Source organism: Bufo bufo, chromosome 11 (genome assembly GCF_905171765.1).
Source record: "Bufo bufo chromosome 11, aBufBuf1.1, whole genome shotgun sequence".
NCBI lineage: Eukaryota > Metazoa > Chordata > Amphibia > Anura > Bufonidae > Bufo > Bufo bufo.
The window spans coordinates 35,685,450-35,702,353 of NC_053399.1; the positions used below are offsets into that span (position 1 = coordinate 35,685,450).

Sequence of the window (16,904 nt, forward strand, 5' to 3'; positions counted from 1 at the left end):
ATGATTTTAGAGATATGTTAATGAGCCTTGTAAGGAGCCCAAGGGGCTGTACTAACCTTCCTGGCGCCCAGCCACACCCCCCTGTGAAGGAGCCCAGCACCGCCTGCGTCCTCCGAATCTTCTCCTTTCTTCACAGTTAGATTGCCGTAATCTCGCGATGCACGAGCTCGCGCATGCGCAGTGCCGGTATAGTGTTCCTTCCCTGTGCTGGCATCAGCCTCAGGGAGGGAACTGAGCATGTGCAAGATCGCGCATCGTGAGATTACGGCAATCTAACTGTGAAGAAAGGAGACTATTCGGAGGACGCAGGCGGTGCTGGGCTCCTTCACAGGGGGCATGGCTGGGCACCAAGACGGTTAGTACAGCCCCTTGGGCACCTTACCAGGCTCATTTACATATCTCGAAAATCATTTTTTAAACACCATAAAAGGACACCGCTTTATGGGACCGGTACATAGAGGACATGCTAGCGGCGATCTAGCCGTGCATGTCCACATCTCTATAAGCTAAAACGAGGTTTCAAGCCTTTCTATAGATAAACGGGGCTTGTTCATCTTGCCTATTTTAAGTTGGCCCTTCAGGAAGTAAAACTTTAGATTTGACCTCAGAGGTTTACATTCTACATTTCCCAAAAGGACCTTGCATTCCTGAAATAACCTTTTCTCCACAAGCAGATTAGCAGTTAACACTGATTCTTGTAACTCAATATTTACTCCTACAGTCATATAATAAGTATTTCTGCCAGGGCGCTGGATCTCGGCTAAGGAAGAGTGTTTGTTTTTTATATCAGTTGCTCTTGAGAACTTTTTCCCATTCTGTAATCAGAGACTATTTAATATCTGCCTCATTGATTTAATTACAAACTGGGAAAATATTTGATTAAAATTTTTTGACGTTTTAATTGGGAACATGTGGTTTAGTACTAAAATGAATTTGGTTTATAACTTGCACCAATTAATTCACCATTTTATGATGTAGCGACTGAACACATTCTTTCTCTTAAAAGTATTGTTTAAAAACACAGCCTAAAGACCATCTAAAAGCCATCAACAGGTAATGTAGATAGATGGTCTAGCGCAAATCTTCATGTTAAAACATCAGTCTGCTTACGTGTTTCATGCCATTTCGACTTTTCTTCATACCCAGCAGCCACTTCACTGTTAACCTTGGTCCCTACACCAGAATGGCATTCTTGGTACTCGTCGTTCTGTGTACTGAAATGCTGCAATACACAGAATAAAGCTACTAGGTGTATGGCATTCTGGTATATTGACAGAAGAAAGCTTTGAAGAGGCTGAAGCTCTCGCATGAGCAACGTGGCCCCTTCGAACAATTTATTGGGAGGGATGCTGAGAGTCAGACCTTCGCTGAGCATTATCTGACCAATTTATGACTGGTATCTGGCATCTTTTAGAAGTTTTCCCATTTGTATGCTGCATCTATAATTCTGAGTTGTCTCTGAGCTGGTTAGTGGAGACTAGCCTGTGTCTTGTCTGCCCATAGAATACACATTGAGACAACAGATTCTGCTTCCTAACTCTTTTACTTGCTCAAAATCAATCAGAAGCAAAGTATAGATCATTATAGAAAAGTACTGACCAGTATAGAAGTGAATAAAGCACTTAAAGTCATTGTCTCACCTCTGCAAATAGCATTTATATTTAGAGAAAGTTAATACAAGGCACTTACTAATATAGTGTGCAAGCACGACCACCACTGTTGGATTGCAGCGTGGTCGTAACCATGGAAACGAGCAGTGTATAATGTGATGGAAAAATGAATCAAGCCAGCAAAGGAGGCAATATGAATAATAACAATACAGTAGTAAGTGCCTTGTATTAACTTTCTCTACATGATAAATGCCACTTGCTGAAGTGAGACATCCCCTTAAAGGTGTGATAGAAAAAACTTACTATTAGCTGCAAAATCATTCATGTGCTTTCTGGTCTCTTCTTGCCTCCTTCTCTCCATCCCCTCTGCATTCACTTCAGTGGGGTGATGTAAATCCGTCAGTAAGCAGGCAGCCCGTCTTGCTCTCACAAGATGGATTTCTCATTAATTCCAGAGACAAATTTAGTTTAGAAAAGGTGTTGGGGAGACAGCTGACACCTTTTAAACAAGGTATTGTCCCTGATGAGATATATTACAAAATTTCTTATATCTGCCTATACTATTGATTTATGCAAAGTTGTCTGAAAATACAGTGACCATTTAAATATTTTTATGTGTTTCTTCATGTTCCATTAACTTTGTAGGTTATGCTGCTGCAAGATCAACGTGAAATGTATTCACAAAATATTATCGTACCCCCCTATAGTGTTGTTTTGGATGAACTTAAGGCGCTGAGCAATTACAGCATCCGTCTGCAGTGCGCCAATGAAGTGGGAGATTCCGATTTCACAAACTGGTTATCTTTTCAGACGCTAGAGTCGGGTAAGTGGTTGTATATTGAATATAAATAACTGTACCGTATGTGTTGTGAAATTTATTTACTTGTATGTTCACTTGCAAGTTATTTCATCTTGGATCAAGTGTTACAAAAGTCATTGGGCGTGGTAATGAGTTGGTAGCCTTTCTGTTCTTAAAGTGAACCTGTCATCTCAGCTATGATATTCAATGCCTTTGTTACCTTTTTCATTTCCTTAGGCCTCTTTCACAAGGGCGAGATTTCCGCGCAGGTGCAATTTTGGTAAGCAAGTGCGGATGCGGTGCGATTTTCACGCACGGTTGCTAGGAGACGATCGGGATGGGAACCCGATCATTATTTTCCCTTATAACATGGTTATAAGGGAAAAAAATATCATTCTTAATACAGAATGCTTAGTAAAATAGGGCTGGAGGGGTTAAAAAAATAATAATTTAACCCACCTTAATCCACTTGTTCGCGCAGCCCGGCTTCTCTTCTGTCTTCTTCTTTGCTGTGTAGTAGGAAAAGGACCTGTTGTGATGTCACTGCGCTCATCACATGGTCCGTCACATGATCCATCACCATGGTGATGGATCATGTGATGGACCATGTGATGAGCGCAGTAATGTCATCAAAGGTCCTTTATCCAGGTCCTGAAGAAAGAAGAGAAGCCGGGCTGCGCGAACAAGTGGATTAAGGTGAGTTAATTATTTTTTATTTTATTTTTTTAACCCCTCCAGCCCTATTTTACTATGCATTCTGTATTAAGAATGATATTATTTTCCCTTATAACCATGTTATAAGGGAAAATAATACAATCTACACAACACAACACATGGGTACCAGACATGCCGATTTTTCTCACGTGCGTGCAAAACTCATTAAAATGTTTTGCACTCGCGCTGAAAAATCGCGCATTTTCCCGCGACGCACCCGCATCTTCTCCGGCCCAAAACCATGATCCCCGTGTGAAAGAGGCCTTATGGTTTTCTGGAAGTGAGGCTTGTAGCTTGAATTAATTAAAAGCAGATTGTAATTAGTGTTGAGTGAATAGAGGTATCCAAAGTGGACTTCGATCCGAATTTCAGGAAAAATTTTATTTGCCTCAAAGCCGAATTTCCTTGTGCTTTGTGGTAATGAATTGATTTTCCCTGAAATGGCGGTAAAAAAAAATATACATACTCGCCTCATCTATTTGCATGCAAAGAGCCTGCCACTGCTATTTTGATTGAAGATACTGTGCAAAATCTCGTGCGTGGTGACACATGACGCCATCATGTCACCATGCAAGATTTTGCACAGTGTCTTCATTTTGATAAGGTGAGGTTTATTTTTTATTTATTTTTTACTGACTAACCCCTGAAAGCCCTCATTTTTAATCTCAGATGCCGCGATCAGCGATGAACGTGGCATCTGAGGGGTTCAATGACGGGGGGCCGCGCAATCGCCCATCCCTGTCATTGCGTACGCTACTTACAAGGAAAGCTGACTAATCGAATTTCCTATAACTTCATTCATCTCTAACACTGGGTTCAGACCTGAGCGTATTTGATATGCGCGTTTAACGCGCGTTTTTGTCGTGAGTTTTTGTGCGCGTTTTTGTCCATAGTCAATGCGCGTATTGCGCGCTTGACAGCAGTGTCCTATGGCCGCAAACGCGCGACAAAACGCCCCAAAGAAGCTCAAGAACTTGTTTATGCGTCGGGCGTTTTTCGGCGCGTTCGAACGCGCTGTAAAATGCGAAAATGTGAACCAGTCCCATAGGGAAGCATTGGTTTGCATCAGTTATGCAGTTTACAGCGCGTTCGAACGCGCTGTAAAACGCGCAAGTGTGAACTTACCCTAATTGTAATGAAGGTTTAGCTGGGTGTTACCAGTTTGGGGGTGTCCCTGCACAGTCTGACACTGGCAGCACTGATTGGATAATGAATGTCAGACTGTGCAGGGACACACTCAACTCATCCATCTGGATCTTCATTGCAAACTGCTAGTAATTCATTCATAACTTCTAGCAGGAATAATAAATGATTGGCATAATGTAGTTTAAGAATAGAATGCAAGTAGTTACTAAAACAGACATGTCAGGAGAGGTGACACTCCTCTTTAACAGGATATTTGAAAGTGACTTTGTGATATGTAACAAAACATGTCCAGATGTGTTTGTGTGCCTAAGGTATAAAAGACAAGTGTAATCAATAAAGAGGTTTTTAAAAAAAAAAAAAGCAAGATACATCTGTATTTTTGCTGTGAGGGCAGTATCGTGAGACATTGCAGATGGAATGTGTGTGTGACTACTTCTGCAATGTGCTGAGAATGAGCTGCCCTGTGCGATGGTGGTGGAATGAGCCTGCATAACCCATTTACTGAAAGAAGAATTACTGGGATTTCCTCTTTGCAGATGCAGGAAATAGGTCATATTTCCCTGCGGTCCTTGTAATTCCAGTTTTGCTATACCTTTACCATCATAGAGGATATCGACAAGAGACAAAGTAACATTTTATTTCAGCATTTTGATACAAATGCCACATTTAATAGTGTTTGCACCATGTGAGGCTTATGCTTGTTGCACTTGTATTACATCACTTTGCAGTCTGGGCCTGTGCAAGGAGTGGAAGGGGAGAAGATGTACACTGCGTGCAGAATTATTAGGCAAATGAGTATTTTGACCACATCATCCTCTTTATGCATGTTGTCTTACTCCAAGCTGTATAGGCTCGAAAGCCTACTACCAATTAAGCATATTAGGTGATGTGCATCTCTGTAATGAGAAGGGGTGTGGTCTAATGACATCAACACCCTATATTAGATGTGCATAATTATTAGGCAACTTCCTTTCCTTTGGCAAAATGGGTCAAAAGAAGGACTTGACAGGCTCAGAAAAGTCAAAAATAGTGAGATATCTTGCAGAGGGATGCAGCACTCTTAAAATTGCAAAGCTTCTGAAGCGTGATCATCGAACAATCAAGCGTTTCATTCCAAATAGTCAACAGGGTCGCAAGAAGCATGTGGAAAAACCAAGGCGCAAAATAACTGCCCATGAACTGAGAAAAGTCAAGCGTGCAGCTGCCAAGATGCCACTTGCCACCAGTTTGGCCATATTTCAGAGCTGCAACATCACTGGAGTGCCCAAAAGCACAAGGTGTGCAATACTCAGAGACATGGCCAAGGTAAGAAAGGCTGAAAGACGACCACCACTGAACAAGACACACAAGCTGAAACGTCAAGACTGGGCCAAGAAATATCTCAAGACTGATTTTTCTAAGGTTTTATGGACTGATGAAATGAGAGTGAGTCTTGATGGGCCAGATGGATGGGCCCGTGGCTGGATTGGTAAAGGGCAGAGAGCTCCAGTCCGACTCAGAAGCCAGCAAGGTGGAGGTGGAGTACTGGTTTGGGCTGGTATCATCAAAGATGAGCTTGTGGGGCCTTTTCGGGTTGAGGATGGAGTCAAGCTCAACTCCCAGTCCTACTGCCAGTTTCTGGAAGACACCTTCTTCAAGCAGTGGTACAGGAAGAAGTCTGCATCCTTCAAGAAAAACATGATTTTCATGCAGGACAATGCTCCATCACACGCGTCCAAGTACTCCACAGCGTGGCTGGCAAGAAAGGGTATAAAAGAAGAAAATCTAATGACATGGCCTCCTTGTTCACCTGATCTGAACCCCATTGAGAACCTGTGGTCCATCATCAAATGTGAGATTTACAAGGAGGGAAAACAGTACACCTCTCTGAACAGTGTCTGGGAGGCTGTGGTTGCTGCTGCACGCAATGTTGATGGTGAACAGATCAAAACACTGACAGAATCCATGGATGGCAGGCTTTTGAGTGTCCTTGCAAAGAAAGGTGGCTATATTGGTCACTGATTTGTTTTTTTGTTTTTTTGAATGTCAGAAATGTATATTTGTGAATGTTGAGATGTTATATTGGTTTCACTGGTAAAAATAAATAATTGAAATGGGTATATATTTGTTTTTTGTTAAGTTGCCTAATAATTATGCACAGTAATAGTCACCTGCACAGACAGATATCCCCCTAATATAGCTAAAACTAAAAACAAACTAAAAACTACTTCCAAAAATATTCAGCTTTGATATTAATGAGTTTTTTGGGTTCATTGAGAACATGGTTGTTGTTCAATAATAAAATTAATCCTCAAAAATACAACTTGCCTAATAATTCTGCACTCCCTGTATAGACCATGCTAAAGGTTTCGTAATGCAGGGGCAATGCCAGAGAGAGCAGCAGCCCTGGCAAGCTTACCAGACTTTCTGTTGTGGTTGAATCCTTCCTGCAACACCTTACAGTTCTGACATGCAAGTCTTCTAAAAAGTATTAACACTCTTGGACTTTTTAATTTTGTAATCACATTGAATTGGGGAATGATGAGACTTATTTTGAACCAAGGAAATGCAAAAAAAAAATCGAATACAAATTGCAGGTTGCTTGAAACAAAATGTTTGTTTTTCCAAGTCACAGTACTTTTGCACACTGCAGCCTGTTTTCTCTGTATTTTATTAATGGCTTTCCCGCCACCATATTTTACAGGTTGTGGGTTTGGTGCTGTTAAACCCAATATATAGTACAGGTTTTTGACGGTCAAATCGATCATTCTGTGTCTTATCAGACCATAGAACCCTATAGTGCTTGATTTATGCACGTTTTTGGCAAATTGTCAGTTTTTGAATTTATTTTTTACAACACGAATTAATTGTAACTTAACGTGAATTCAAAATATTTGAGAATGAATAAACTTACACAGGCTAAGTGAATAAATAAATTTAGGCTAGTGATGTTTATTTACTTATTATTATTCCGCATTTCATTTGCTTGTGCTATTGTATATTTAATCACTCTTAGTAACCCAGGGTGTACAAGAGCTGGGGCAAATCAATACTTACATCCTACCTAGGATGAAGTTTCTGGTGAAATCCCAATTAATTGCTAATGCTGATCATAGTTATTCCCATCAGCCACTCATCCAGTGTGCATCACTCAGGAATATGGTCTTATCAGCACAACGGGGGATGGCTACTACATTTGCAATGCACATCATTACACAGAATGATGATAATAGAAGGGAACAGAATTGAAGTGACAGAACTTAAAAATACCCTTACAATACAAAAATATAAATCCATATACATATAAAACATGTTTTCATTTGATCTTTAATTCCTCCATAGTGAAAAGGGTATGTCAAAATGAACTCCTAGACCATACTGTTTTTTTTCCCCAGTGAGGTGTGATAACATAACCTAAAGTAGCTTTGGAATAGACAGCAGATCTGAGAGCAGCCTGATCTTTCCATTCGGTGTACGCCGTACTCTGTGGGAATGGTCGCCGTAACACATCAAGGTACTCTGAGACTTGTCTTCTAAAAATAAATACTATTAGGCCAGGATGAGAAATGATCAGTGTATGGCCTGCTCCTGTGATCCTGCTTCTGTAGCTGCGGTAGAAGTCACCATCGTGCATGCGCGGCGGCGTGCACGTTCAGGACAGCGAGCGGCCCGGCTGGCAGAAAAGAAGGAGTCTTCTGCACAAGTGCGGCCACCCGGATTCCGGATAAGAGCTGTGGCCGTAACCAGAGGAGACCGAATGACAACAATGAGGTAAGTGGGGTTGAATTTTCTCCTAAACAGTGGGAATTGGTTAATCAAATATATTTACAAAAATGATTACTGTCAATTAATTAACAGATTTAACAGTGATCATTATGATGGGATAACCCCTTTAAAGGACACATGAACTCTGGCATGCTATACCTCAGCCGGATGACTTTAACACTATTGTGAAACTAGCCTAACACGTTTTCCAGAAATGCAAACTATCAGTTATTGCTAAAAACAAGAAAAACGTGTGCTGCCTGATCCCAGTGACTGCATTCTACTGCAAAGAATCTGATGGCACGATTCAACTTGCACAACTTGCTTTTTTAACCCCTAGAAGTCGAGAGAAAAGTACAGGAACTTTGCAATGCTTCTATGGAGTGCCACAGTTTCAAAACCTACAAGACCCGTTGCAGTCAGTTGCAACTTTGGGTGACATTTGCAACGACTGTTGCATAATGGCTTCTGGGGCAGAAAATGTGTTTGGCACTAGTTTAGGGGGTCATAAGACTAGAGAGACATTTGGCTTGAGAAACAGGCAGTTATTCTGGGGCTTCCTTGGGATGGGTTAAACATTGGTGGTGATTAAAAATAATACTTAGTTTGCCTGGCTGCAACCATGGCTCCTTTTCGGCCTGATCATGCTTGCTATTAGACTATGCTGACTTGACTTCTGGTCTAAGGGTATATTCACACTTGCGGCAGAGGATTCCAGCAGGCAGTTCCGTTGCTGGAACCGGCAAACCGGACGCAGACGGATGGCATTTGTCAGACAGATCCGTCTGACAAATGCATTGAAATACCGGTGTCATCCGGAAAAATGGATCCGGTAATTTTTATTTATTTATTTATTGCATTTTTAAAGGTCTGCACATGCGCAGACCGGAAAACCGGATCCGTTTTGTCGGAACTTTTAATGCCGGATCCGGCACTAATACATTTCAATGGAAATTAATGCCGGATCCGGCATTCCGGCAAGGGTTCAGGATTTTTGGCCGGAGAGAAAACTGGAGCATGCTGCAGTATTTTCTCCGGCCAAAAAACGTAAGAGGGACTGAACTGATGCATCCTGAACGGATTGCTCTCCATTCAGAATGCATGGGGATAAAACTGATCAGTTTTTTTCCGGTATTGAGCCCTTATGACGGAACTCAACACCAGAAAAGAAAAACGCTAGTGTGAAAGTACCCTAAGACTGCTGTTTTCACCATGATTGCCACTGGAGGGAAATGATAATCTGAAAGTTATGGCGGCATCTCTTGCTATGACTGATACCAGGTTATACATAATCAGCCCTGACATCATATCTAATATGACTGCCTTCTCCCTGTCCTCATGGGCGGCACAAAGCTTTGCAGGATGCGCCCTCTCTTCAAGCATAGGAGAGGTAAGTGACCTAATGGTGACATTGGCCTTTTTTTTTTACAAAAATAGCATCTAGATCTTACATCTTTAGATGGGAGTTTATGATGGAGTCTATATTTGCCCCCATTCCTCTCCTCAAATCATGATCCCTAATTAGCAGGGATGGACTGGGAACCCAATCCCTTAGTTACCAGTCTGTTTTGGACCTTACTGACCAAGCGTTTTTCTGCCTTTTTTCATCGTCGCATTCCAAGAGCTATAACTTTTTTATTTTTCCGTCTATATAGCTTTGAGGACTTGTTTTTTTGCGGGACAAGTTGTAGTTTTTAATGACGCCATTTTGGGGTACACATAACTTTCTGATTAACGTTTATTAACTCTTTCTGGGAGGGAGATGGGAAAAACGGCAATACTGCCACTGCGTTTTTACAGCGTTCATTTTTCGGTATAAATAACATAATATCGTTATTGTCTGGGTCAGTACTAGAAATGAGCGAATCGAATCCCATGAAGTGGAATTCGATCTGAATTTCAGGAATTATTCGATTAATCCTGAAATTCAAACTTACCGCCTCCATTTGCCCACGACGGGCCGGGCCGCCGCCATCTTGCTTAAAGATCTTGGCCGAAATCCCGTGCGGCGAGAGATTAAATCATCACGCCGGCTGGCGTGATAACGTAATTTCGCGCCGCACGTGATTTCGGCCAAGATCTTGTAGCAAGATGGCGGCGTGCTGGCCTGTCGCGGTAAGTTTGATGTAATTTTTTTTTATGTTAATTTCAAACTGTTTGTACACTCAGATGCCGCGATCATGTATGAACGCGGCATCTGAGGGGTACAATGACGGGGGCGGCTCTATCGCAGCTCCCTGTCATTACACCCGCTACTTACAAAAAAATGCACTTGGTGACAAAGTAATTCGTCACGAAGAAATTTTTTTTGTGAAATTCAGCGAATCAGCCGAATCAAATTTTCAAGAAATTCGCTCATCTCTAGTCAGTACGATTACAGTGATACCAAATACATATACTGTAGTTTTTTTACATTTTGCTTCTTTTTTGCAATAAAAGAAAAAAATGTTTTTGCATTGCCGCTTCCCAAGACCCATAACTTTTTTTATTTTTCTTTCTATGGAGTTATGTGAGGGCTTGATTTTTGCGGGACCACTTGTATTTTTCATTGGTATCATTTTGGAGTAAATTGTTCTTTTATATTGCTTGTTATTACGTTTTTTTTATGGCAACTAAGAATAAATTAACAATTCTTTTATTTTTTATTTTTTTTCACCATAGGGAATAATTTACATGATATTTATGTAGTCCGGATCGTTACGGATGTGGTAATACCAAACATATGGGGGAAGATTTTTTTTTGTTGCTATTTTTTTTCATTGAAAAGCATATTTTCAATGGGAAAAAAAAGCTTCATTTTTTTATGGCATTTTTTTATTGAATACATTTTTTTTGTTTTACTTTTTTTTACCACTTAGTCCCACAATAGGACTATAACAGACAGCTTTTTGATTGCTTTTAAAATGCAGTGCACTATCCCTATAGTGCATTACATTTTAATGGCAATGCTATTCTGACATTGACCAGCAGGCTGTGCCAGAGATGGGCACTCCTGCCGGTCCGGGCTGCTAGAGCAGGGCCGCGGCTCTCATGTGAGAGCTGGGTCTTTGCTCCCTGCTGCTCGACCCGTGCAGTGCTTAGACTGGGCCGCCGTAAAAAAGCGGTGGCCCAGCCTAAGGCCCCTTAGTGACCGCCGTAAAAAACACGTATGGGTTGTCACTAGGGGGTTAAAAGTGGCCTTGGAAAAAAACTAAGTGGCCCCATTTTGTATTCCAGTCCAAATTGACAGAAGGCAAGGCCAACTCAAATAGGTGGGGCCAGCAATACCCTATTGTGGCACATTATACCACCCCACAATGCATTACAAAATACTGCCCCAGTAGCACAACATACCTCCCCAAAAACTGCCACTCTGTGGTGGCTAGTGCCAGCTGCCATGTTCAGTCCTCCTACTCCAGTTGCCTCAAGATGGCAATACAGTTGAATTCAGGAGTCAGATAGGAAGCATCAGATAATTACTTACCTGGCTTGTGGCCATGAGGAGGGCCCATTCGGCCCTGTGGGCAGGGGCGGACTGGGAACTTAAAATGGCCCTGGAAAAAATATAAAAGTAGCCCCATTTTGTAATCTGATCCAAATTGATGGAATGCAGGGCCGGCAATACCAAATTGTGGCCCATTATACCACCCCAACAGAGCCAAATTCCACAGTCCGTCACAAAATACATCAGGTTCAGGTGGACCCCTGGGCATTGGCCCACCAGGAAATTTCCCTGTAGCATGTATGACCAATCCGCCCATGCCCCTGGGCATCGGACCAACAGGAAGTTTGCCTGTGGGGTCTATGGCCAGTCCACCCTTGCGAATGAGATTGGTGGACAGGTTGCACTCCTAAATGAAATGTCTCAATAGGTAAATTAGCAGGAAATAATTGGTATGACCCAGCCTCATTTAAAACCGTGGAGTTTTTGTCGTTCCTCTAATTACCATGCTGTCATATTACATTGGGATATGTTTCTGCAGAGAAAGTCCTATCCTGGTATATTTATATGTCTGGGTGGAAAATCATTCTATAAACCCTCCGTACATGGTTCAGCACAACTACAATGGGTTTTATAATAATCATTAGTCTCAGAGAGGCTCCGGTGGCGTTGATTTGTACTGTGCCCTAGCAATGCATAAATCTTTCACTTGCGGAGTCCTGCCATTATTTATATAGGCGATTTGCTGGCAAACTGCTTCAGGCAAGCTAACGCTTTTTCCCAGAATACATTTTCAAGAATCTTCAGTATTTTAATATAATTGGACCAGTAATAAACAGTCATTTGGTATAATCAGAAATGGTCTCATTATTTTTGGGTGATGCCCCTCTTTTGGCCTTAACTGTTAGGTAGTTAGGCTCCATAAGTCATTTGTGATTTGCAGGTAGAACAAGCTGGGCAGGAAGAAATGAGATGCTCAAAAGTGCGTCTCCGCTTTACACGTCATCTTGCATTTCACACACTTCAGAAATAAGCACTGAAAAGCTGTTAATAAATATGCCAAGTTAAACCCATGAGTGCCAAGTTTTGTGGAGTGTCATAAATAGCTCTGTAGAGAGCTTCTGCAAGTTTATTTAGGGTATATTGTCAGGCCATGCAGGGCGAATGCATTCTAGTTGCCAATGGGGTTGTCTTTTTGAATTGCGCCCATTGCTATTATGGTGGTCCCAAAGCAAAAGTCTCATTTTTGGACCCTGGAGACACCTTTTAGAGGGCATACTGTAATAGCACTCCTCCTGGTGCTACCTACAGCAGTAATATTGACTCTTTTGTGCTCAAAGTATTCAAGAATAGAGTTAATCAACCTCTTTCTGTACCTCCACAGTAATAATGTCCTTTTCTGTGCCTCAAAAAATAATAAAAACGTATAATCCCCTAATGCTGGACACTGTGGTGTTCATCTATTGCTGTACTGGTGGCTGGGGCCCCAAACTGGCCCTGGAAAAAAAATCTTAGAAATGGCCCGGTGTTGTATTCTCCAGAGGGCTTGGGTGGCCTCCTGGACATCGGCCCACCGGGAAATTTCCCTGTAAGGTCTATGACCAATCCACCCCTGGCTGTTAGGAGCTGATGCAGCTCTTAGCCTTCTCTCTCCTGTCTTCCTTCAGAGCAGCGGCTATGCTCCTCACAGGATCTTTTATCGTTACCGTATACCCTGTGATCTAAAGCAGCCAAACCCTTTGGAAGTTAGTTATACAAGGCACTTACTAATGTATCGTGATTGTCCATATTACCTCCTTTGTTGGCTTGATTCATTTTTCCATCACATTATACATTACCCATTTCCATGGTTATGATCACCCTGCAATCCAGCAGTGGTGGCCGTGCTTGCACTCTATAGGAAAAAACGCCGGACTCTCTGGTGGTCAGGACCGCGGGAGTGAGAGTAGACTAGTACTTATTCCTACAGTGTGCAAGCGCGACCACCGCTGCTGGATTGCAGGGTGGTTGTAATCATAGAAATGAGCAGTATATAATCCAATAGAAAAATGATTCCAGCCAGCAAAGGAAGCAAAATAGACAATCACAATACATTAGTAATTGTCTTCTATTGCCGTAACTTTCTCTACATGATAAATGCCGTTTGCTGAAGTGAGAGAAGAGCAGCTACATAACGTGACCTCTCTCTCTCGCTGGAGGACTCAACCAGTCCATGCATGACTTGACAAGCTATGATGAGCACTATGTAATGTGTAAAGTCCCCTATGGTGATGCTGCAGGGGAATTTAACACTTGCTGACAGATTTCCTTGCAAATACCTGTGATTAGCCTATTTATGGAGGATCTGTCTACTGAAAAGTGATTGAATGATTTATTCTGTTTAAGCAGATTTTTAGGAACTTAAAAATTGCTCACCTATCCACAGGATAGGTCATCAGTATCGGATCGATGGGGGGTCCGACTCCCGACACCAGCGCTGACCAGCTGTTGGAAGGTGCCGCAGCACTGTGGTGAGTGCAGGGGCCTCTTCTTGGCCTGTGGCAATATGTGCATTGTGCTTAAGGAGAGGTCATCCATTTTTCAGTCCTGGACATACAAATTAGACATGTGCAGGCCGAACCCACCGATTTTGGCAGAACCAGACAACTAGCTAGCGTCGGGCATCGCAAATTCATCTATTGACTACGGATAGTAGGAGAGATAAAGATTGGGCAGTTTGTTTTCAACATATATGAGCCCTTTGGTCTCTGGACCAAAGTAAGTAAGCCCCCCCCCCCCCCCCCCCTTCGCGAGGTGTTTGACTTGACAGCAGCATCCCCCCCCCCTCCTGCTTCCTATTCAGAATAAATGTGTGCATGTCCAAGTCAAGCATGCATGTGTATGTAACAAATTTCTAGTAATATAATACTGTATGAGTAACCTTTTGTGAGTCCTTCGGTTACCTAATGCTACTACCACACTGTCTAAATGAGTGGTGTAACGTTTCTCAACTCCATTCTTCAAGTAAGTCCAACAGCTCCTGGTTTAAAGGGATTTTCAACCTTTTACATACCATATATACACTGCTCAAAAAAATAAAGGGAACACTTAAACAACACAATGTAACTCCAAGTCAATCACACTTCTGTGAAATCAAACTGTCCACTTAGGAAGCAACACTGAGTGACAATCAATTTCACATGCTGTTGTGCAAATAGGATAGACAACAGGTGGAAATTATAGGCAATTAGCAAGGCACCCCCAATAAAGGAGTGGTTCTGCAGGTGGTGACCACAGACTACTTCTCAGTTCCTATGCTTCCTGGCTGATGTTTTGGTCATTTTTGAATGCTGGCGGTGCTTTCACTCTAGTGGTAGCATGAGACGGAGTCTACAACCCACACAAGTGGCTCAGGTAGTGCAGCTTATCCAGGATGGCACATCAATGCAAGCTGTGGCAAGAAGGTTTGCTGTGTCTGTCAGCGTAGTGTCCAGAGCATGGAGGCGCTACCAGGAGACAGGCCAGTACATCAGGAGACGTGGAGGAGGCAGTAGGAGGGCAACAACCCAGCAGCAGGACCGCTACCTCCGCCTTTGTGCAAGGAGGAACAGGAGGAGCTCTGCCAGAGCCCTGCAAAATGACCTCCAGCAGGCCACAAATGTGCATGTGTCGGCTCAAACGGTCAGAAACAGACTTCATGAGGGTCATATGAGGGCCCGACGTCCACAGGTGGGGGTTGTGCTTACAGCCCAACACCGTGCAGGACGTTTGGCATTTGCCAGAGAACACCAAGATTGGCAAATTCGCCACTGGCGCCCTGTGCTCTTCACAGATGAAAGCAGGTTCACACTGAGCACATGTGACAGACGTGGAGAACGTTCTGATGCCTGCAACATCCTCCAGCATGACCGGTTTGGCATTGGGTCAGTAATGGTGTGGGTTGGCATTTCTTTGGAGGGCCGCACAGCCCTCCATGTGCTTGCCAGAGGTAGCCTGACTGCCATTAGGTACCGAGATGAGATCCTCAGACCCCTTGTGAGACCATATGCTGGTGCGGTTGGCCCTGGGTTCCTCCTAATGCAAGACAATGCTAGACCTCATGTGGCTGGAGTGTGTCAGCAGTTCCTGCAAGACGAAGGCATTGATGCTATGGACTGGCCCGCCCGTTCCCCAGACCTGAATCCAATTGAGCACATCTGGGACATCATGTCTCGCTCTATCCACCAACGTCACGTCACGTTGCACCACAGACTGTCCAGGAGTTGGCAGATGCTTTAGTCCAGGTCTGGGATGAGATCCCTCAGGAGACCGTCCGCCACCTCATCAGGAGCATGCACAGGCGTTGTAGGGAGGTCATACAGGCACGTGGAGGCCACACACACTACTGAGCCGCATTTTGACTTGTTTTAAGGACATTACATCAAAGTTGGATCAGCCTGTAGTGTGTTTTTCCACTTTAATTTTGAGTGTGACTCCAAATCCAGACCTCCACGGGTTAAAAAATTGATTTCCATTTTTTTATTTTTGTGTGATTTTGTTGTCAGCACATTCAACTATGTAAAGAACAAAGTATTTCAGAAGAATATTTAATTAATTCAGTGTTATTTTTGTGTTCCCTTTATTTATTTTTTTGAGCAGTGTATATTAAATACTGGATAGGTCATCAGTATCGGATTGGTGGGCGTTCAGGACCCGTCACCCCATGATCAACTGTTTGGGCATCCATCAGTGCTGGAAACAGAACAGTGGATGGAGACGGTAGCAGAAGTCTCCATCCACTACAGAAAGCCAAACTTACGGGGACTGTTTTGCAAGTAAAACAATAAAATCAATTAACAAAATATATTACAAAAAATATTTTTACATCATTTCTGACAGTTATAAAATGCTCAATATTTAGATACACTTTCATCATATAGATACAGGGAGATTCACTCAAAAGAGACTTTGAATACTCTGTTGTAACCCAAAAATATACGCTACATACCTTGACGTGTGTGTAATCAACTGCATTACATACAATGCTGGAAATGATCAAAAAATATTTGACAAATTTTGACACAGCGCTCCATGTTCCTGAATGTATCGGCAAATATATTGGGGGCAAATCGCAGCAATTTCATGTTGGATATTAGTTTTTTTTTCTCAAATCTTCGACAGTGCGAGGCTTGTTCAGATAGACTTTTCTTTGAGCATACCCCAAGGGAAGATGTCTGGTGGTGTCAGATATGGTGACTGTGGTGGCCAAAGCCTGTTGCCGAAAGAGGGCTTTGTTTCTGCCAGGCTCCTTGCCGATGTGTGAGACTTTGCTCTATCTTGCTAGAAGTAACCTTCCATTGCCTTACGATGATCAGGTTGGTTCATGAACGCTTCAAAAATGTTCAGGTATACATGGTGTTCAAGGTGGTGTCACATAAAATGCATATGATGTGCAACCAAGACATAGCGCAACCATACACACCGACTTTTGGTATTTGGTGAGTGGCAAAGG

General features: G+C 42.6%; 1 protein-coding gene across 2 annotated transcripts in view; it reads left to right on the plus strand.

The window, feature by feature from the left end:
* The window catches only part of TYRO3 (TYRO3 protein tyrosine kinase), a 141,536-nt gene that overhangs the window by 72,868 nt on the left and 51,764 nt on the right, over positions 1-16,904 (plus strand). For both annotated transcript variants that reach the window (XR_005774813.1, XM_040411726.1), the window contains exon 7: positions 2,256-2,433. Coding sequence is in view for 1 of the 2 variants with exons in the window: in XM_040411726.1 (XP_040267660.1) it covers positions 2,256-2,433 (178 nt within the window). In the remaining variant the exon portion in view is untranslated. The remainder of the gene's footprint in view (positions 1-2,255; positions 2,434-16,904) is intronic.